Here is a 24,527-nt window from a genome sequence, read left to right as displayed (position 1 = left end):
AAAGGATTTATTGACGTTACAGAACTAGATAGCAAGAGCACTGTTGTGAAATATAAATACAATTTATTGCATTTACAGAGTGGGCATTAATTAGAGATATCGGATAAAATCTCTTCACATGGGCTTTCTTCTTTATACCGGTATTTTCATAAAAACTTACGTATAATACTTAGAAATCAAATAAGGTATGACTAGTAAATAATAATAAATTAAGTAGAAATTGGAAGTTCGCGCATGTATTCTCCTACTGAAAATTGTTCGGCACGTATTGTAATATAACAGCAAATGTGAGATATACTTATTATTTAAATTTTAAATTCAAGATACGTTTATTGAATTTCAAACTGAGGGAAACTGAAGTTTATTCTACTTTCAAGAAAGGGAAGTTTGAAATGTTCTATCACTTCGAACCGAGTTACGAGGCCGTTCCCTCCAGAGGATTATGCAGATTTTAAGAAGAACGTAGGAATTTAAGCAGTTAACTGGAACCTGTAATCGGTCCATACCCTGCAGTTTAGAACCATTGTTTATTTGGTGGTAGGTTCAGGCTCGACGGGAGAGCGCACTGGTACTGTGTTGCCTTCCCCATTGGTTATGGGGACGTTACATGGTCAGATATCGAAGGTTGTCCTAGGACCTAGGGGGATGGGCTTTCCTTGTTCAACACTGGGGAACGGTCGATGTCTAACTGTGACCATGTTCTATGTGAAATATTTGAGTCGTCTTGGGTTGACAGGAGGTTGACAGAAAATCTGAACTGAAGGCACAAGATAATAAAATTTCTAAAAGAATTTTATTTCTTTGGCTCGTTGCTCACGAACCGCTTAGCAAAACACAGAGCATGTTTTACAAACATTTATCTTTAAAACGAATTCGTTATGACATCCATTACTCATGAAGAGACTGTAAGAAGTTAAAATTATAATGCACACGTTTTATAATTAAATATTGCTTAACTTTGCAGAGGTGCCACTGGAAGTTATGAATTTCTTAATGAAGAAATCTCCAAGGAGCCAAAGACAGCATTGCAAAGAAGGCAATAAAGGACATCAAAGAGGAAATTGCACTCGTTCCGTTGTAACAATAGCCTATAGGACCGCACCTCTGTGACCTTTTGCAGCAGTATCCTCCTGAACAGCACTTATATCCAGATTGGCAGCAACCGGGTGTACTTAAAGATTTGCAACACTCACTGCCAACGGGGCAACAGCCGGCTTGGGTTGAAGATTTGCAGCAGAAGTCACCCATCCCGCAGCAACCATAGTCCAACAAAACGTAGCAACACGAAGCACCAGCATGGCAGCAGGCTTTTGCGTTATGTGGTGGACAGCAAGAAGTGTGACCCTCGCAACAACTGGTACTATCGCAGCATGTACCAGCACAATTATATGGAGAGCAAACACCATATGCATTCGAAACATCATCAGGTGAAGATTTATTGCCGACTGTCATTTCATGAATCTTTCCCTTACTCCCTTGCATAACAGGTACCGCACTCTCGCAACATTTGTAGCGATCGGAAGAAGCTGCGCAGCATTTTGTACCTGCAGAGAAAATAAAAATATTCGTTATATACATAGATAAGTGGCTGGATCACGAATGAACAAGTTAATAAACTGTTACCATCATTCATTATTTTAAAGAAGAAATTCTCCTTACACGTTATAAGTATCGAAATACTGAAGAATAAAAGTTTTAAATACTCTCTCTGCCTTTTATTTGTCATGCACTTACATTTACACTGGTGTGCAAAAATCAAGGACGAGACGGTTTTTTCAATATAACTTTGTACAAAAGCTTTCCAAATCAACACATTTAATACCGTAAGATCCCTAATACGTAAGGACATGAGTAATGTAAGCAACACTTACTAAAAGAGAAATCAGAGGGATAAAAAGAAGCTTTATTGAAAAAGTAGCATGGAGAGCAATGCGACTGAAGGCCGAAACATCCCTGGGATGGGTGTCCAGCAAGAAACACCCGGTCTTTAATAGGGGATACGATCTCCCCTGACTGCTAGGCAGGTTTCACAGCGTCTGCCCATGCCGAGAATGAGGGTGTCAATGAGTTGTTGAGGCATTTCTGCCCATTCGTCTTGCAGCGCCAATCGAAGCTCCGGAATCGTTACTGGTGGTAAGGTACGAGCTGCCAAGCGTCTGCCTAGAAAATCCCATACATGCTCGATGGGATTGAGATCCGAAGATCGTGCCGGCCAATCCATACGTTCAATATCCTCGCTCTCTAAGAGCTGTTCGGCAGCTACTGTACGATGACATGGTGCATTGTCGTCCATGAAAAGGAACTGCGAACCCATAGCGCCTCTAAAAAGACGCAAATATGGAAGAAGAATCTCGTTACAATAACGGGTCCCGTTGACTGAACCTGCGTCGAAGATGTGAAGGTCTGTACGACTACCAAGCATGATGCCTCCCCAAACGAGAACACCGCCACCTCCTTACCTGTCCCTTTCAATGATGTTCGAGGGATGATTGCGGCTTCCCCCCTCTCTCCAGATGAGTATGCGATGAGAATCGCTACTCAGACTGAATCTGCTCTCATCTGTAAAGAGTACTCGTCCCCATTCATTGTCTCTCCAATTCCGGTGTTCCCGGCACCACAGAGAACGCCTTCTCCGATATGCAGGCGTTAGAGGTACACACCGTACAGGGCGTCGTGCAAACAGACCACCACCGTGCAGTCTTCTGGCCACGGTAAAACGCGATATCGGTCGTCCAGTCACCTGTGTCGTGTGTCTAGCTCCCGCTGTCTGCCGCCTGTTTCTTCTGGCCTGTAAGGCAATATACCGGTCATCTGCGGGTGTGGTTCCTCGTGGACGACCACTACTAAACCTCCGGATAGCTGTTCCTGTAGTTTGAAATTGTCTTCAAAGTCGTGAAACGATGCTGTGAGCAATTCCGAACTCTGCAGCCACACTTGTCACACTGCGGCCTTCCTCCAACTTCCCAATGATTCGACCTCGGGTAAAAGCATCCAGATGTCGTCTAACAGATTGATTATTCGCCGTTTCTCGCTGAGGCAGCAACTCGGTGTGATTTTAACTGCTGTACGGCGTGCAATCTCTTTGCCAGAAATACTGATCTTACACCGACAACATGCTCTATACTACTCAGACACTCCCCCATTACGTCTACCTGCATATCTGCGCATGTGCTACCGTACATCACCTTACTTAATCTCCTGATTGGTCTTTCTGTCCGCTCTGCCTCTTCGTTCAGCTGATATGCTAATTTTTCGACTTCGTCCTTAATTTTTGCACACCGGTGTAGATTTAAACCTCAAAGGATAGTGTACTGAAATACGTATTGGATTAAACGAGTGGCTTTAAAGTTTCTTTTCTTTTTACCATCGACGGAACAGCCGGCCTACTGGGTTAGGTGATTTTCAGCCTGTTGGATCCCGTCGATGAAATTAAAAATAAATACATGAATAAACATAAATAAAGAGCTTAGTACTGTGTCCTCCAAGGATTGGCCACGAAACGAGGAACATTGAAAACCCCTTCGCGCCGGGTAGCGCAGACGCGCGCAAAACCGGCAGTGTCTTACGCGAGCGTCTGTCCAGGGCCGGAGGCTTTTTTGCTATTAAGCCTAAATCCATGAAATTTCCGAAGTGTCAACGCATTGTTTAATAATGCTCTATAGAGTATTTAAACGGCTTAGGCTTTATAGGTATTTATATATATATATATACTTTAATTACCTTATTTCTTGTCTAAATGCATATTTTACACATTTTATTTTCATTACTCACCATTTTATGACGTTTAACATTATACATCTGAAAACTAAATATATTACTTAAAATTCTCTTTTCGTATGAAAAATTTGAAAACAGGGATCTACACGCAGTCCTACGTTACATTCCTTGAACTCGTAATAACTCATTTGCCGTTTTGGAGGATTTTTCCGGGAATGTGAACAATCGAAGCATCGTCGTCTCATTTTCTTATCAGTCTCTTCTGAACAAAGTTTTGTAAAATGTCTTTCAGTTAATCTTTCAGAATCAATATCAGAATTTCAGAATCAATATCTAAAATATTTTGCATCATTTCTGCTATTTCATGCTCCGTTAAACATTTTCGACGCTTCGACATTGCAACGGTAAAAACAGAAAGAATTCACGTCTAACAAGATCTAACTATTTTCTAAAAACTGAACTGCAAACCGAAATACCCAACGCTTTAGCGAAAATAAAACTTCTCTACTTACAATAAACAACTACCACGTGCGAATTTAAAGAGACGTCATAAATCACGCCATTCGGAAACATTTATTTCCCCTTTTGTTTATATAATTAAAAACAGGTGTATGTGAGTCATGCTTCTCTCATTTCGAGTAGAAGGTCTAATGTACATGTATCTCAAACCATATGGACATACAGTGCCATCTTGTGGCAGAAATTATAGTTTTTAAAACGTTCCAGGACACTGGCACAAATACGTGACAGTCGGGGCTGAACGGGAAAACGGTCTGGCACGCCTGCGTGTCGGCCGGAAAGTGAGTGTGTTCGTTGCTGGCACGTAGACGTGACAGTCGACGCGAAGGGGATAAGGACCAGAACGAAGGTGCATGGTGGCAACTGCTGAGACTAAGCGGAACTCTTCTAGACTGGGAAATAATGGTATAAATCAAATGTTCTAGGGTAAGCTCTGGTGACAAAATATTTCAGTGCTATTGCTTAACCGCACTCTCCCCGCGACACTAATCTCTAACACGTATGCGCTATTCGGACCGATTTACTGACTAAATAGAGTAGATGGAGAAGGCATCATGTAGTAGGAACTTTGTATTTTCGATGCGTTCAAAAAGCACAAATTTAAAGAGGCACGAAATTGCTTTTAAGGAACCTAAGATAATATGCTGATAATCAATTGTATTGTTTAATTATTATATGTTTAACTTTTAACATTTATATATTTACTTTTAACTAAGTACTTCCAAAGCTCAGTTTTGCTATATATACATAATGTTGCGATAAAGTGTAATAAGTAAGTACTATTGTATAATACCTGTTATTATTATTATTATTTAATTATTATATTTTACTGTATAATTTTCATTATTATGGATTCCCTTGAAAAAATTATTATAGCTGATTATAGTATTACGATCATAAATAACTATTATACAGTACAAAGTCCGTAATCCGGATTCGTTGGGACTTCGGCGATTCCGGATTAGGTTTTTTTCCGGATTATAGATCGTCATTTTAAATCTGGTAAGATGGCATTCAGAAGTTATACAATTCAAAATATGAAACCGTAATTTATGAAATAAAAACCAATTATGATCTAAAGGGTATCAAATTTTACACAAAAAAGCTTAATATTTGTTTACTTTATTAAACATTTCTTTCCACTCGCGCATGCGTAGAGCATACATTACGCATTTGCGTAATGCGCGTAATGTATTCGCGTGCATTCTTTACACGCATGCGTAAAGCATACAAAAAATTTTGTAGCCTTTGTGGTCCGGATTATAGATCATTCCGGATAATAGACGTCCGGATTACGAACCTTGTACTGTGTATCTTTTTTTATCTTTGTACTAAAGTTTATGTACATTAATATACACTAAAAGAAGAAATTTCTTAATAATTGCTTATTATAAAATGATAATAAATGATTATCATAGTTATTTAATTAATTATAGTAATTATATTATTATAAATAATTATTAATTTAAAAAATACTTTTTGCCACAATCTGTATGCATTATTATACATAACTGAAGTGGAGCAAAAAACCAAATTTGTTTTAGATAAAAGAACGAAAATAATTCTTGCGTGACAGATCACAATATTGGCAAATGTCAGTGTATCGTCTTACAAGAAGGGAAGAACTCACTCAAATGGGTTCGATATCTGTTGATCCTTTGTTTTAACCACAGAAAGGGTAATTACGACAAAATATATAATTCTGTTATATTTAGGACTCTTTTTTTCACAGTAAACCATGAAATATGCACTGTTAACGTGAAATTCATAAAAGAAATCAACATTTTTGGTTTCCTGCATTGCACGTAGACATGGCGAAATTATCTCCCTCGACAGTGAATTCCCTTTTTCCGAAGAAGAGCTGCGTCCAACGCGACTTTCTGCCCCTGCACGGCCTTTTTGGACTAAGCGTTTTGGCAGACTTCCAGTCTAGGTTGCGTTTGAGGCGGTCGGATTATATCGTGGTGGTTCGCCAATATACTTCGTTCTGGAAACGTATTTATAATCCAAAGCACTCATATATCAAGGCAAATTTTCCCATGAATAATAATGAAAACTCAGACGATTCATTCCACAATTATAAAGTTTCATCTAAAATAGGGGGTCTTCAACCCGTGGCCCGAGGGTCACCAGTGGCCCCAAATTTGAATTTGAAGAAGCATTGAAAAATTTTAAGAAATTTTGATTTCAAGAAAAATTGCCTTGTCAGCTTTTGTCGTAAAAAAAAAAAAAAAAAAAAAAAACTCTGCAAGCTGGGCGCGTATTCTAGAGGTCCGTGATTCGATTCCCGACAAAGCCGTTGCTCATTTTTCATCTTTCCTGCGTCAAAAAGAAATGCCTAATAACTGTACAGTGGCGCCCGAACTAAAAGGGTGGCGGATGATGATTATCCACACCCAGGATTTGGCGACTGGGTCCCCTAGAAACCTCAGTCGCGCTTTAAAAGGGGGAGTATATAAGGTATTTCTCCCGCCTTCTTAGTATGCCTTCGTGGTGTGGTGGTCTGCACGCTAGCCTCGTATTCCAGACGTCCGTGGTTCGATTACGGGGAAGGCGTTGCTTAATTGTCATCTTTCCGGCTTCCAAAATATCCTAATAGCTCTACAGCCTACCTTATTTAATTTATTCTGAAGGTTCGAACCATGAGCATATGATAAAAATCTTTGAAATATACTGCTGGAAAAATGCTTATAAGGTATTGTTCTCGCCTTCTTAGCCTGCCTTCGGGGTGTAATGTCCAGCACACTTGGCGCGTATTCTAGAGTTCCGATGTATTCTAGTATTCTAGAGTCCTGGTGAGGGCATTGCACACTTTTCATGTCTACCGTATCAAAAATACCTAATGTCTCTATATGCTAAACATACGTCAAAGTGATGCAGAAAAGATCGCTTTTAAAAACAGTTTCTTATCATGCAAACAATCCGCAGTTGCATCAAGGCTATCATATTCACTACCTATATTTAGATAAAGTAAGTAACAAAGATAGATGACTTTATTTTCTTTTTCAGAATGTCAATCAAATATTTAAGTGTTTTTATTGAACAAGCATTGCTTAAATTACTAAACAGAGATAAAAAAACAACCAAGTGCTCAGTAACTGATAATATGATGTATAGGTGTTACTAGTATGCATGATATAAAACAGGTGAGTCAAATTTGACTTTTTTATACGATAGCTACGTTTCTCAAGAATATGTGTATAAAAAGGCATAGCATATTTGAAAGAAAAAATTTCTGGATCTAAAATATCAGCTAAAAAGTATCTGAAAGATTTCACATTTTAACGATTGCCCAAAAGGGTTTCTTAAGGTTTTTTACGCTTTCGCTGAGCTCCCAGTCTACCAGGCTGCTGTTACACTCACTGCTACTAACCCCTCCTTTTTTAAACTGTATCATTATCATTATTGCTCTAGAAAACTTTTTTATTGTCGTTTTATTACCGTTTTGTGTGTTCATTTATTAAATATCACGTTCTTGGAGCTTACGCCAATCAAATTATATTCAACTGGAAAATCACAAACTATTTAAAAACAGCATATGTTTAAAGTTTGCGATAGATGGCCTTGCCCGCTGGAGGTAAAAATCTTTTATTTTGAGCAGTGTTGTCACTGCTTTCTTTTAAATCGTTGAATTTGTGAATCAAAAATTTGTTAATTCAGAGATAATTAGTTTTGGTTTAGAAATTGCTTTATTGATTAATTATAATTTCTAAAATACTTATTGACAGACGCTGAAATGCTTATGTGTGTATTAGGATTCTACATAGTAACACATTAAAGTTACTCTAAGCACTCATCAACTTAAATGCATATGTGTGTATTATGATTATACATAGAAGCACATTAAAGTTACTCTCTAAGCCCTCATCATCTTAAATGCATATGTAAGTATCTGTATACTTAGCGTTTTGTAAGAATCAAGTGATCATACATTTAATTGAAATAGCGCAGTTTAAAGAGATTTAATATAAGCAGTTACTACTACTAGAACAGAAAGGGGAAATTGCCAAATTAAAATGCCGAGTTAAGGGACCACTGCAAATTAAAGTTGGTATTTTTATTTACGTGATTCTTCTATCTCAAATGCTTATGTGTGTATTAGGATTCTACATAATAACACATTAAAGTTACTCTAAGCACTCATCATCTTAAATGCATATGTGTGTATTATGATTATACATAGAAACACATTAAAGTTACTCTAAGCCCTCATAACATTAAGTGCATATGTGTGTATTATGATTATACATAGAAACACATTAAAGTTACTCTCTAAGCCCTCATCATCTTAAATGCATATGTGTGTATTATGATTATACGTAGAAACACATTAAAGTTACTCTAAGCCCTCTTCATCTTAAATGCATATGTGTGTATTATGATTATACATAGAAACACATTAAAGTTACTCTAAGCACTCATCATCTTAAATGCATATGTGTGTATTATGATTCTACATAGAAACACATTAAAGTTACTCTCTAAGCCCTCATCATCTTAAATGCATATGTGTGTATTATGATTATACGTAGAAACACATTAAAGTTACTCTAAGCCCTCATCATCTTAAATGCATATGTGTGTATTATGATTATACGTAGAAACACATTAAAGTTACTCTAAGCACTCATCATCTTAAATGCATATGTGTGTATTATGATTATGCATAGAAACACATTAAAGTTACTCTCTAAGCCCTCATCATCTTAAATGCATATGTGTGTATTAGGATTATACATAGAAACACATTAAAGTTACTCTAAGCCCTCATCATCTTAAATGAATATGTGTGTATTAGGATTATACATAGAAACACATTAAAGTTACTCTAAGCCCTCATCATCTTAAATGCATATGTGTGTATTATGATTATACATAGAAACACATTAAAGTTACTGTCTAAGCCCTCATCATCTTAAATGCATATGTGTATACTAGGATTATACATAGAAACACATTAAAGTTACTGTCTAAGCCCTCATCATCTTAAATGCATATGTGTGTATTAGGATTATACATAGAAACACATTAAAGTTACTCTAAGCCCTCATCATCTTAAATGCATGTGTATTATGATTATACATAGAAACACAGTAAAGTTATTCTCTAAGCTCTCATCATCTTAAATGCATATGTGTGTATTATGATTCTACATAGAAACACATTAAAGCTACTAAGCCCTCATCATCTTAAATGCATATGTTCGTATTATAATTCTACATAGAAACACATTAAAGTTACTCTAAGCCCTCTTCATCTTAAATGCATATCTGTGTATTATGATTATACATAGAAACACATTAAAATTACTCTAAGCACTTATCATCTTAAATGCATATGTGTGTATTATGATTATACGTAGAAACACGTTAAAATTACTCTAAGCACTCATCATCTTAAATTCATATGTGTGTATTAGAATTATACATAGAAACACATTAAAGTTACTCTAAGCCCTCATCATCTTACATGCATATGTGTGTATTATGATTATACATAGAAACTCATTAAAGTTACTCTCTTAGCCCTCATCATCTTAAATGCATATGCGTGTATTAGGATTATACATAGAAACACATTAAAGTTACTCTAAGCCCTCATCATCTTAAATGCATATGTGTGTATTAGGATTATACATAGAAACATATTAAAGTTACTCTAAGCACTCATCATCTTTTTATTGTTATTTAAAGTTGGTAGATGCAATGTGCGCCGTCCTGTAAACGGAGAAAAAGTTGGGACTCTAAGCGAAAGGCTAAAGTTCAGGATTATATAGCATTTTTTACTTAAATAAGTCACATAGCTGGTAGATAAAAACGTCTGTGTAATAATAACTTACATTTTATCAACGCAGAAAAGGTAAGTGCCAGTTGATTATCGTTGTGCAGCAATAATTTAACCTTCCGTTTCTATGGAAAATTCTCGCCCATATGCAACTTGAAAGAAATGAGATGTTATGTCTTTTTGGAGTGTTATGTTTTTTTCTGCATTTTTGCGGTTGAATACCGACAAATATTCCTCTGTTTTTTTAAAAATTATTAATTATACTTGCAGTTGAAAGATGATGAAGTACAATCTTTATGTGCTTTTCCGTAGTACCAAGTAAAGAAACATCCTCTTCTCTAATAACGACAAGATGTTTTTGTAACTGGTTCTTTATTCGTAATAATTAATATAGCATTGTTAAGTGCGTACTAGTTCGTAATAGAATGAATGCACAAGTCCGCTAATAGGTTATTAAACATTAATTTTTGTCAAAAGAAATATTTCAGAGCTTTGGAATTTTTCACAGAAATTTTCGTGCAAGTGTATTACACGGTATAATCAGTTCTTTTTGTCTCAAAATTTAACTAATTTGAAAACGAAATTTTTTTAAATACGTGTATTATTATACTTCTCGCTGGCTGTAAAATTTGAAGCATAAATAATGAATCCCTTTGGATTCTATAATTCCTTTCGAATACCTTTTCTGTCACAATCTATATTAATTTAATAAAATGTTTTTTACCATTGTAACTGCATTAAAGATAGAAATATTAGGTACAGGAATCAGGACTGTACGTTCACACTTCAAACTACTTAGAACGATAAACACAACGCAATGCAAAACGCATCTAAAGAAAAAGCTAACTAGGATATTTCAGTTCACGCGGATGACAAAAACTAACAACTGAACTCAGACGCTTTCTCTCTGGGCTTTTATACTTTTCAACTAGCCGCCGAGGAATTTCTAGTACTTTCTGCTTATCCAAATTACTGGAAAGCAATAAGAGTGTGGGATTACGGTTGCAGCTAACATAGCGGTCAATTACTTTTTTTCAATTTCAATACATATCACCGTGATACAGGGACCAGACCAAAATGTCGCCAATGCATATTACCTTGATACAGGGATCAGAGAATAAATCGTCACGAGAAATCGACAAAATAAGCCGCCAAAACCGTCATCAGCTTGGCGATATCTCGCCAAATTACCGAGATATCCATTTACTCAATGTTAAATGCATTTGCCTCTTTTTTCTTACATTTCCCGCTTAGCTTTCTCTTAAAATTTGTTTCGCGCTATATCACACCGAAAAATACAATTTTATTTATAGTTCTACTAAAGTTACCTATCTAAGTACAATATTTGTAACAGCATGTTCAATTACTCATGACCGACAGTTTCATAGTTATTGTTTAAGATTAGATTACACTATTTTACAGATTAAATGAAGAACTTTCATTACGGTTTTATTACACATTTATTATTTAAATAAATTTTTAAAAGTACACTAAAATGTAGGGAAAAAAGTTGTTTCGAATAAAATAATAATAATAATAATAATAATAATAATAGTAATAATAATAATAATAATAATAATAATAAAATCTGAAAGGTTTCAGATTTTAAATTGCGTCCAAAGGGGCGTTTTTTAAACATTTTGTGTGTTACCTTTATTTATTAAATATCATGTTCTTTGTACTTAAACCATAAAATTGAGTTCAGTTGCAATGTCGCAACATAATTTTAAAATGAGCCTATCTTTAGAATTTCCGATACACAGTTCCGCGCTCGCTCGAGATAAAAAGGTCCCCCCCCCCCCGCCATAGAGCGTTGCCATTGCTCGCTTTTAAATCGTTGAGTTTTTTACTCAAAATTTCGCTAAAGGTTTACAAAATATGAAATCGATCATAAAACAAATTCCAAATTTCAAATTTGGGCTTCCACGTGCTCATATTCGCAGTAGGATTACGTTATTCAAAATTCGATGGCTCTATGTACCATTGTTTTATCACAATGCGAGAAATACACACACATTTATGCAGATTTTTCATTATTTAATTTCTTCAAATATAATGCAGGATACTAACATTGGGTGGCAACAGTTTGAAAAGGGAAACGGACATTCATAGCGATTCAACGCAAAATTGCAAAACGAAAATAATAATCCTTCAGGGACAAAGCCCCTTTGCACTTAAAAAAAAAAAAAAAAAAAAAAAAAAAAAAAAAAAAAAAAAAGACTAACTACATACAGTACTGAAATATGTTATTTTGAAAATTTCCAGGTTCGTGTTATTTGTCTTCAATATAGCAGGAGCATATTGTTCCATCTTCATATCAGTTTTTATCTGGTTAATTTAAGATTAGTTATCGAATATTTTCGAACGAAAAGAATCTCTCATTGTACGTTACATAATATAATCTGATTCAGTTGATAAATGCTTTAAAACTCTAGTAACATTTTAGCAACATTAGAGGAACAGATTTATGTACCTAATATTTCTATTTTTAATGCAGTTACGACGGTAAAAACATTTTATCAAATTAATATAAATTGTGACAGAAAAGGTATTCGGAAGGTATTACAGAATCCAAAGGGATTCATTATTTATGCTTCAAATTTTACATTACGCGAGAAGTATAATAACGTATTTAAAAAAATTTCGTTTTCAATTTGGTTAAATTTTGAGGTAATTTGAATGACTGTACGTCTGTCGAGACATCCATCAAAATTATCCACAGAATCCGGAAAACTACCAACAACAGTAAATTGTTCACATTTACTACCAAACGGGATATTAAATACTGAAGCAAGTCACAAAAAGCAACAGAAATCGGTCTAAATTTGCAAGATATTAGTTTCGAAGTTTAAACAGAAACTTCTTCAGCTACGGCCAAGGCTTAATTTCTAAAATCAGAAGTGCCGGAGCATTGGGGAAGGTCGTCAAGAAACAAGAACAAAAATAAATAAATAAATAATCAGTAAAATAATTAGTAGTTAAATTAAAACTAAGAAAAAAAAAAAAAAAAAAAACTGTGAAGTATCCGGGCTCCGTTGCTCTCTGGCGCAATTTAAGCTGTAGCTGCTGGGAAAATGAAAATGACGGGTGCCTCCAGGAAAATAGTAGAGAAAATAGGAAATTTTCAGATTTTCAGTGTTTCTCAGTGGTTTTTCGTTCACTTTTCAGTTGGGTTTTCCATAATTTAGTATATAATAACTAAGGCAGAATACTGCAGAACATTTTTATGTCGGTTTTACATAGATACATGTTCTTTTTTCTTCGTCATTTCTATTCACGTAGCTAAGCATGCTTCGATACTAATGGCTTTTCGTTCACTTTTCAGACGATAGATGGCGACAGAGGATTTCTGTAATTTAATATATAATAATAATTTATGCGGAACATTCTAAAAAGTTTCTGTGTTGCTTTCACATAGATACATGTTCTTTTTTTTTTTTTTTTTTTTTTTTTGTGATTTACATTCACGCAGCTAAGGATATTTTGATTATTTAGATTTTATAATTCTTAGAATTTATTTAAATTATGCTTATTACTAGGTTATTGCTAGCTAGGTTGCTTTAACATTCAATTCTTCGACATATTCTTCTTTCCCAACGGAGAAGTCATTTATTTGACACTAAATATTAACCTATGGATCTGGAGTAACATTTCGATTGCTTTAAACTTGCCTTTGATAATTTAAAATTATCCTTACGAATAGAATGATATTAAACGCTTACCTTCTGGGCAGGTTTTCCCATCCGGGCAAGTTTCTTCTGCCACCACCAGCAGGCAGGTAACGAAAATTGCGTACAACAAAAGATGCATCTGGAAGCAAAGAAAAATTCTTATTGGTTTGGAGAAATGCTTTAAAAATATTTGTCGTACGGTTTTGCAAATGATTCAGTGTATCAAAAGAGAGCAATTTACCCAGAGAAGAGACAAGCCAATCTTTCGTCTGTTTTCGTTTTATTTATGACGGGTCTATGTTCTAAGTTACCTATTATTTCTTTGTTCTAAGTATCTATTATTCCTTCAGTTACCTATTATTTCTGTGCTGTAAGTTACCTATTTTTTCTAGGTTCTAAGTTACCTATTATTTCTTTGTTCTAAGTACCTGTTATTCCTTCCCGTTGCCTATTATTTCTATGTTTTAAGTTACCTATTTTTTTCGGTTCTAAGTTACCTATTATTTCTATGTTCTAAGTTACATATTATTTCTTTGTTCTAAGTACCTATTATTTTTTCCGTTGCCTATTATTTCTATGTTCTAAGTTACCTATTTTTTCTAGGTTCTAAGTTACCTATTATTTCTATGTTCTAAGTTACCTACTATTTCTTTTTTCTAAGTACCTATTAGTCCTTCAGTTACCTATTATTTCTATGTTTTAAGTTACCTATTATTTCTTTGTTTTAAGTACCTATTATTTCTGTGTTTTAAGTTACCTATTATTTCTTTGTTCTAAGTATCTATTATTCCTTCAGTTACCTATTATTTCTGTGCTGTAAGTTACCTATTTTTTCTAGGTTCTAAGTTACCTATTTTTTCTAGGTTCTAATTTACCTATTATTTCTTTGTTCTAAGTACCTGTTATTCCTTCCCGTTGCCTATTATTTCTATGTTTTAAGTTACCTATTTTTTTTAGGTTCTAAGTTACCTATTATTTCTATGTTCTAAGTTACATATTATTTCTTTGTTCTAAGTACCTATTATTTCTTCCGTTGCCTATTATTTTTATGTTCTAAGTTACCTATTTTTTCTAGGTTCTAAGTTACCTATTATTTCTATGTTCTAAGTTACCTACTATTTCTTTTTTCTAAGTACCTATTATTCCTTCAGTTACCTATTATTTCTATGTTTTAAGTTACCTATTATTTCTTTGTACTAAGCACCTATTATTTCTGTGTTCTAAGTTACCTATTTTTTCTAGGTCCTAAGATACCTATTATTTCTATGTTCTAAGTTACGTATTATTTCTTTGTTCGAAGTACCTATTATTCCTTCAGTTGCCTGTTCAGCATGTTGAACATGTATCTCTTAGCGGGTGAAGATTTGTTAGCAGTTATCTGACTGAAACAGTGCCTACGCACGCCGTACGCAACCCTCGTTGCCGATGTGTGAAAATATTTAGATTCTTCTAGTAGGGCTGTTGGGTAGAATCTCAGCAAACTAAATACTGTCGACATCAGAAATAAAGGAAAGTTATAGGCATCGGATCTTTTCCTATATGCCGTAAGACATAGCAAAGTAGTTACTGTATATTTCGGGGTATAAAATTCACGTTTTTCGTTGCGAAGAAACTTGCGATGAAAATTACTTAATTTATTACCCGAATTACCTGAAAGATACACTTGCTGCAAGTGTATCTTTCAGGTACTTCCTTTTGAAAGTCTTTTCTTTTTGAAAGTCCTTTTTTTTAAATCTTTTGTTTTGAAGTCATTCATTTGAAGATTTATCCCAGGCTTTCGAACAATGATATACTATAACCGACAAGTAATAAGGGGAACAAAACGTTTGCGGGAGGAAAATGCTTGAGGAAGTAAATAGTTCTGCAAAGAGGGTACATTCAATGCAGCTGTGCACAAGAATGTTATTTTAGGGTTTCGAGAAAAGAGGGACACACTTTCGAGTAAGCCCTTCCGACCCGAAAGAATTCGCGGAATTAAGGTTCACGTGTGTTCTCTTTCTGGCGTCACTTGAAGCCATTTGATTTTGAAGTGAACTTCGAAGGATTTAGTAAATCGAATTTTAGTTGAAACGCAATTGATCTTGTGCTCCTTTTATTAGTTCGTTTCTCATTTTATCCTACAGTACATAGGTTAGGTTAATTAAATATTGTAAAGAAAACGAGGGCTATCTGCCTAGGTGGAGGGTACCTTTGTGGAGAACGGTTCACTAAAGGCCGAGCGGTGCGCCCTTCGAGTTAATTCATTCAGTTACGGGCCCACCAGCGGCCGAGCGGTAAAATCGCTGAACACTGGTAGTTCGGTCCGAGGTTCGAATCCCGCGAACGGGCTGGCTGCATGGGCGTTTTCGTGGTTTTCCCCATGTGTAACGTGTATACGAGCCAGTTTTCCTTAGAAAGTCCTCCACGAAGGCATCCCTCCTCTTAGGCAGATAGCTCTCAAGGCTTTGCCATAATCACACACATTCAGTTACGAGTTAATTCATAGAACATTTTTGTTTTATCTATGCCACACACGATCAAACTCGTAGTATTTTCATGTTCTTTGAAGGTATCAAGCTTTAGGCATTAGGAAAAAACGCAAAAATTTGGCACATCTCAAGAGATTTATTATAATTCATATAAGTATAATATAAGTAATTATAAAATAAATAACATAGTAACTGTACAAATAATCAAGCAGTTTATTAACTTTACAAATAATCAAGCAATTTATTAACTTTACAAATAATCAAGCAATTTATTATAAGTTGTAAGGATTATGTTAATTTTATTAACAGTTAAATTTTAAGTTCCTTTCCTGTCAAATTCTTAACTTCAACTTACTACTTCCGGCCAGAACGCAGTTTTAGAATCACGTCTGAATACATAATGAGGAAGAGCGGTATTTAACCGCGAAGTTCTTTGGTCTTAGCGAGAAAGAATCAGAGTTTCTGATTTACGCGTGTCTGCCTTTTGGCCACTCTCTCTCTCAAAGCTGTTATTACGCTCGGCCGTACTCAGGCCCTTGATAGCTTCGCAGTCATCTGCATTAGAAACTTGATAGCTTCGGCTATATTTCTTTAGTTAATCTTAGTTTTAGTTTAATTCTTAGTCTCTTCAGTTCAAGCCCAAGTGTCGGCTTTGATTGTACATTCCAAGACGGAGTTTTGTTAAATCTCATTGGAATAATAAAGGGTTAGTTACCCTGCCATCTTGTTGTTTCTTGTCACACGAACTTAAGCGATTATTTGCTAACTAGTTCTTCAGATTCGTCACTTTCTACAGTAACTGAGATTTACACAGTGAAAGTCTTACAAAGTAATAAAGCAATTAAAAATTATCTAAATTCACTACCTTTCCCACAAATATATGTTTTGTGTTTTTATTTTACAATTAATTAATTAAAATTTGTTGGCGTGTTGGAACCGTTTTTGAGAATGTCTCTGGGCAGCGAACTTGTTAAAATGATAGAAACAAGTGATAAGCATATCACCAAAGTATAAATTTTGGTTTCTTTCTTACATTTTAGGTTGTGCTAAATTTCAGGATTATTAGATATGTTCCCACAAAAATATTTATCAGCATTTTACTTTTTATTTTTGTCAATTACACTTATTAATGTAATATGGATTTAAATGGACTAAACTGGTTAAGTAAAATGTCTATTAAACATACTTGCTTGTGTACATGCACTAGCTATTTTTCGAGAAAATTCTCTCCTTTCATTTACAAAATTGTATCAAAAATTTTTAGATACTCACATAAACTTAAAATTTTGTTTAATTTAATTGAAAATATTTCATGGAACATTTGTGAAACGTTTTATAAAATTGCTATAATAATATTCTAAATTAAAATATTTTTCGTAACAAGAAAGCTGAAAATATTTCAACTAATCTCATTCCCGAGCACTTGTTAGCGAAAAGAAAGATTCAGAATCCTTTTTTCATCATCACTAAAAATATTCAAATGAAAAACTCTCATTTTTAAAGTTATTTAGAGTAGTCTGTGTACCTTGGGCATCAGCTTCTAGGTCCTTAAACAGAAGCTCCAGTTTCAGGGCGTAGAATAAAATGAGCCCTAATTCTGCTACTAAGAATTGGTGAGACAAAATAAAAGTAGTTTTAAAAGTAGTTAATGTATACGCTTTTAAAATAAAGTAATAATGTTTTTAAAAATTTCATGAAAATTGGATATTAAAAAGTAGTCGGATATCTTAAATTTTAAAACCTTTCTTTTTTCTAAATTTTTTTAAATTCTTGATACATGGCAGATTCTATGATAAAAACACATACATGTTAACACTGTGATTTAATAATAACATAATGAAAGGTGAACATGACCACTAATCTTATTAATTGTAGTCTGCAATGTAAGTTTAGAATAATATTTAAAATTTAGAATTCTCTCCGTTGCAGGACCACACGCGCCAAACTATTTTTTAAAAAGATATATGCCCAAAATTATTACCTATAGCAAGAAAACAAAGTTAAGTCATCGGTTCATTGCGATTGCCGTAAAATTTTCTGAACCGAAGAAATATATATCTTAAGTTAATTATTTAAATAAAGCGTGATAGACATACATTAAAACCTTTTTATAGAAAGTACTAATTTTGCATACAAAACCATTGTTATCAGAGTTAAAAGCAGCACATTTAGTTTAATAGCGGCCGAGAGGCAAAGTTGGTTCATATATTTTTTTGTAGGCAATTTTGTTTGGAAAGTCTTTCCTATAACGAGAAAAGATTAAAAATTTAGTTACCTGTAAAAGTGAACTCAACAACGGAAAACCAGAGCCTTTTCTTAGTCTTTACGTTTCAAATTTTAAGTTATGGATTTTTAGAACGAATGAGTTTTAGAAAACTGGTGCGTTAGTGGGACATTCTTTATTATCTATCTTGCGGTTTTACCTTTGTTCTCCACCGATTGCTTCCAAATAATCTATTATTCAGATAAAGGTTACCTCGCCTTTCAATATTTTATCAGTTATTGAAAACTCTCTCAGCTGGCGAGTAGTTTGGAAGTTTCCATTTTGTTGAGGTGTGGAGGAAGGGTTCCATTTTATTAATGAAAATTTATAGAAATGGTAATGTTCTAAGGTGTGTTCTCCCTCCTTTCTGCATGCCTTCATGGTGTAACGCTAGCGCACTCGGCTCGAATTCGAGAGGTCCAGGTTCAAGTCCCGGCGAGGACACTACACATTTTTCACGTTTCCTGCTTCAAAAAATTCTAATGACTCTCCATTGGCTCCCGAACCAAGAAAAGTCGCTGAAAGATGATTATTCACCATCAGGATTTGGCGATTGGTTTCCTTAATCCCCAGTAGCCCTTTAGAAAGGGGAAGTAAATAAGATATTTTCTCTCTGCTTTTCCGTGACGTCATCGTGTAACGGTGGCACACTCAGCGCGTATTCCAGAAGTCCAGGGTCGAGACCCGGCGAAGGCATTGCTCAATTTTCATGTCTTTTGCTTCAAAATAAACTAATAACTCTACAACTTAGAACATAGAAATAATAGGAAACTGAAGGATTAATATATACTTAGAACAAAGAAATAATAAGCAACTTAGAACATAGAAATAATAGGAAACTGAAGGAATACTAGGTACTTAGAACAAAGAAATAATAGATAAATTAGAACATAGAATTAATAGGCAACTGAAGGAATAATAGGTGCTTAGAATAAAGAAATAGTAGGTAACGTAGAACAAAAAAATAATAGGTAACTGAAGGAATAATAGGTACTTAGAACAAAGAAGTAATACGTCACTTATAATCTAAAAAAAAATAGGGAGCTTACAGCAGAGAAATAATAGTCAACTGAAGGAATAATAGGTACTTAGAACAAAGAAATAATACGTAACTTAGAACATAGAAATAACAGGCAACTGAAGGAATAATAGGTACTTAGAACAAAGAAATAATTCGTAACTTAGAACATAGAAATAACAGGCAACTGAAGGAATAATAAGTACTTAGAACAAAGAAAAAATACGTAACTTAGAACATAGAAAAATTAGGCAAATGAAGGAATACTAGATACTTAGAACAAAAAAATAATATATAAATTAGAACATAGAATTAATAGGCAACTGAAGGAATACTAGGTACTTAGAATAAAGAAATAATAGGTAACGTAGAACGAAAAAATAATAGGTAACTGAAGGAATAATAGGTGTTTAGAACAAAGAAATAATAGGTAACTTAAAACATGGAAATAAAAGGTAACTTAGAACCTAGAAAAAATAGGTAACTTACAGCACAGAAATAATAGGCAACTGAAGGAATAATAGGTACTTAGAACAAAAAAAAATAATAGATAAATTAGAACATAGAAATAATAGGAAACTGAAGGAATAATAGGTACTTAGAACAAAGAAATAATACGTAACTTAGAACATAGAAATAATAGGTATCTTAGGACCTAGAAAAAATAGGTAACTTAGAACACAGAAATAATAGGCAACTGAAGGAATAACAGGTACTTAAAACAAAGAAATAATAGGTAACTTAGAACATAGAAATAATAGGTAACTGAAGGAATAATAGGTACTTAGAAAAAAGAAAGAGTAGGTAATTTAAAACATAGAAATAATAGGTAACTTAGAACCTAGAAAAAATAGGTAACTTAGAAGATAGAAATAATAGGCAACGGAAGGAATAATAGGTACTTAGAACAAAGAAATAATAGGTAACTTAAGACATAGAAATGATAGGTAACTCAGAACCTAGAAAAAATACGTAACTTAGAACATAGAAATAATAGGCAACGGAAGGAATAATAGGTACATAGAACAAAGAAATAATAGGTAACTTAGAACATAGAAAAAATAGTTAACTTAGAACCTAGAAAAAATAGGTAACTTAGAACATAGAAATAATAGGTAACTTAGAACATAGAAAAAATAGGTAACTTATAACATAGAAATAATAGGCAACTGAAGAAATAATAGGTATTTGGAAAAAAAGAAATAATAGGTAACTTAGCACCTAGAAAAAAATAGGTAACTTTGAACATAGAAATAGTAGGCAACCGTAGAAATAGTAGGTTCTCTTCCGTAGAAATATTGTTTCTTTTTTCCTGTTAAAAAAAAATCGTGATGACTGTACTGTGAAATGCAATAATACTAAAAGCAACAGAATAATGTTAACTAAAATTATCCGGATCATGCAAATTTGACAGTTTCATTAGGGAAATCGTATCGTTCTTTTCTGATTGATTTAATAGAGTCTATTACTTTAAAACAGGAGCTTCAATGTTATTTTACGCCGGCCAGTTTGATTTCTCAAATGACGTGTAGAAAATAAATGCAGTGCGGTGATGATGCCCTGAGTTACGACCGCAAATGACGGAGAGGTGCTGACAAAGGCCTTGAAGTGCCTATTTTAAAGTAACTTACTATAGTTTGCTCTGAAATGTTTGAAGCTGAATAATATCCTGTGATTAAATTTTTAACTATATGGAAGGTCTTACACTTAAATAATCATGGATCATGTTTATAGACATTTTTCTGCTTCCTATTTTGCATAGAAAGAAAGGACAAAGGCAATGAAGGTTAATATACTTCAAGGTTTGTTCTTGTTTGACATACTGACGGTTAGTCTGCTCAAAAGCAACTCTTTTCTTTGTGGCTGCTATCTTCCACTTCTGTGAACAAGTGACGTCAGCACTGGAAAGAGCCTAGCAAACAAGTTCGCATAGGTAAAAAATCCATAAAAAATTCCAACTGTTGAAGGTCGATCATTACAGGTATTGACAGCAAAATACATTACTCGTCTCCGAGAGGAAATAAACCGAAACAGAAAATAACAGCAAAATTTAATCTATGTAACGCAACTATTTGGTGCATTCTTCACGAACATGTTAACGGGAAAAATGTTTCTGCAATGTGGGTACGCCTGGTTCTTTCAGCAATTGAAAAGCAATAACTTGTCGCTGCAATTCAAGAATGAGAATATGGTTTTCCACTCCCTTTACAGTCTGGATTTAGTTCTACGTTATTCTAGTTTGTTCTCCAAACTCAAATCTGACGGAGAAGGAAATATAATGATGAAGACGCATGTCAAGACATGTTGTGGAACATGCCTCGAAAGCACGATTTAGGATACATATTATATGTACATGCAGGATTGTTCTAACGTAAGTATTTTGACACACAATCGGACTTTTTCTGAAATACCATGCCATTTTTTTTTTCATATTTCGATTCTACGAATCAAATTATGCCAAAGTGCTAAGTTTTATAAAAATTGCACGAGTAGATTTTAAATATTAGCTCTCAAAATTTTAGCTCCTCCAAGTTAATTGAATTTGTTATAGTACATTTATTAGTATCTCTTTTTTTTATTAAACTTATTTGATTCTTCCTTTCACGTTTCGAAATTTAGGTTCCTTACAAATAAAATTCACCGACTTTTTATGATTTATTTTTAAAATTTGTACTTTTAAGTAATTTTTTATAAATTTTTCGAAACAAATTTTGAATTATAAACTGGAAAATTTTTACCAACATCTCAAAGTAGATGTATTTCTAAGGATACCTGCCAAAAATTAGAGTTTTTTATTCAAAATTTCCTAAGACATACATGAATTTACACACTGACGTGTTTTTAAATTTGGCATATTTGTTATAAGCGATAATAACGCCAAATGTGATTAACGCACTTTGTTAAAATTATTTAAAAGTATGAACTATGACATTTTTTCCGCTCGTGTACAGTGGGAAAAAGGAAAGGAAAGTAGGTTGCTATAAATTAAAAAGTTCGCAAAGTCAATTAATTATTTTTGGTGCAAGCTGAAAAAAAATGCGCCAAGATAAATTTTTTAAATTTCTCACCGAAATTTGTAAAATTTAATATCCAGGCATACTTTCCGTCGTAGAATCGAAATATGGTAAAATGGTGGTATGTTAATTCAGAAGTCCGGTATTGTGTCAAAATACATATGTTAGAAAAATGCTATATGTAGATCTAATATATATCCTAAGTCGTGCGTGCTTTCGAAACATGGAAAATGCAAGTTAAATTTCGACAATCGGTCCAGTAGAACCTTGTGCAAGGTGTACATAGAAATGACATTGAAGATAAACTTAAACATTTCTTCATCTTTTCTAGATGTATATCAAACCGGAAAGTTTACCTGAGTAGATCGGACACCATCGTAAAGTCTACAGTTTTTTTTTCCGAATTGAGTAAAAAATCAATTAAATTTTCACTACAAATCGAGCAGCTGGTATTCTTGTTTACTAGCTGGATATGCTAATCGTTACAATAAAAGCTACACATACTCTAATAGTTATTTTTCATATTTAACATTACTTAAATTTAAATACTACTAAAGTAAGACAATGCATAATTTTCTGGATCTCCTGGATGACTTATGATTTTCTGAATGCTATATAATATTCAGGATCTCCCTTCCCCCCCAAGATCATATGTATTATTTTGAATTTCAGTAACAGAATCTTCTGAATATTCTGAAGTCGCATAAAATGCAGAATAAATGTTTATTTCAGAAGCAGTAGCGGGAACTGAGATATATCGTGAGAAACTGAGTGTATACGATTTAGGGGGCAAAGCCCCTTTATGTTGTTAGCAAATTTCATGTAAGGCAGTTTATAAATCGAAAATATAAATCGTTTATTTTAAGTACAAAATCCTTGATAAATTCTGGATCGGAGTTAGAACTAGATTTCTTACTATTTCTGAAAGGGCAATAAATGTTCTGGCATTCCATATCACATATTTTTATAAAACTACTTTTTCAGCTTCAACGCTTGTAAGGATCTTAAGTTTGACTAACGTTTATTTTGTTTTAAAACTTTACTGTCCTCTTTTATTTTTCACTTCCGGTCAGAATAAACGCGTCATTCTGTTTATGCAAATCGTGCTTGTAACTCTTCAGTATTTAAATTTTCACTCGCGTTTTCAGTCAGATGCTGTCCGACGCCTTTTCGGCCAGAAATTTAGCCCTCTTGATATTGAAGATGTATCGTGGTTTTCCCGTAGTATACGTACGTAAAAGTGTAGAAGGCGAATCTTTGTGTTATTAGGCTGTGTAAAGCATTCGAGTTTAGTTCTTATTTAAATTTGGTTATACAGTAGTTCTTATATTTTTAAGTTCAGACCGCAAGTATTTGGTCTTTGCATCCCCAAGTGCGGGAGCGCCTGTAATTCGTGGAGAGTAATAAAAGGTAAAGTTAACCCTGTCAGGACTTGTGTTTCTCTTGATTTGCTTTGGAAACATGAATGATCCTTAATAGGAACAGGGAGCTTACTCAAGCTATGTTCAAGAAGGTTCGAAGTAGACAACACAAGCAGGAAGGGTATACGAAACCCTTTATTTTCAATCTTTTACAAGCACTTCCGAACTTCGGAATACAGAGACCAACCACTTGTGATCTGAACGTAAGAATAGAAAAACTACTAACTATAACTAAAAGCTAACTTTGAATTAGTATACAAATGCCTAGCACTAAGACTGGCCTTTATTTAAAAAAAGGTACGTATGTAGTACGCCGAGCTGCTTAAACTACAATACGTTTGCAAATATCAAGAGGGCTAAACCTCTGGCCTTAAAGGCAACCAGCAACCGAGTGAAAACTCGTAAAACTACAGAGGCAAGCGGCTTGCTTCCTAAAACTCCTTCTCTCTCTCTCTTGGCAAAAAGCCACAACTTAAGTACTTGGCGTTCTCAAGACAATTTGCATAAACAATTTATAGGATTCCTTGCCAGTGTGGTTTAATTTACATTGGCCAAACTAAGAGAGCCTTAAAATTTCGCGTCAAGGAACATGAGGCATATGTTAGAAAAAAGGAAACACAGAAGTCTTCTGTTGCTCAACATTGTTGGTCCG

At 34.1% G+C, this 24,527-nt stretch overlaps 1 protein-coding gene across 1 annotated transcript; it reads right to left on the bottom strand.

The window, feature by feature from the left end:
- Positions 1–774: 774 nt before the first annotated feature.
- On the bottom strand, positions 775–18,609 carry LOC118198564 (uncharacterized). Its single transcript, XM_035370263.2, has 3 exons — positions 18,435–18,609; positions 13,743–13,830; positions 775–1,544 (listed from the first exon to the last, which is right to left on the bottom strand). Exons 2-3 carry the CDS (start codon positions 13,828–13,830, stop codon positions 991–993), a joined length of 642 nt encoding a protein of 213 aa, XP_035226154.2. The 5' UTR covers positions 18,435–18,609; the 3' UTR covers positions 775–990.
- Positions 18,610–24,527: the final 5,918 nt, after the last annotated feature.

The sequence above is a fragment of the Stegodyphus dumicola genome, chromosome 9 (genome assembly GCF_044657685.1).
Source record: "Stegodyphus dumicola isolate Sdum_Otavi_A_Nest chromosome 9, ASM4465768v1".
NCBI lineage: Eukaryota > Metazoa > Arthropoda > Arachnida > Araneae > Eresidae > Stegodyphus > Stegodyphus dumicola.
The sequence above is the reverse complement of the archived record's forward strand: the minus strand, read 5'-3'. Positions and strand labels throughout refer to the sequence as shown.

Excerpts from the sequence above, each read along its gene's own strand:
- LOC118198564 (XM_035370263.2), bottom strand. The coding sequence starts at position 13,830 with ATGCATCTTTTGTTGTACGCAATTTTCGTTACCTGCCTGCTGGTGGTG. Across the intron at positions 1,545-13,742 it reads TGGGAAAACCTGCCCAGAAG|GTACAAAATGCTGCGCAGCT; the intron begins GTAAGCGTTTAA and ends TTTTCTCTGCAG.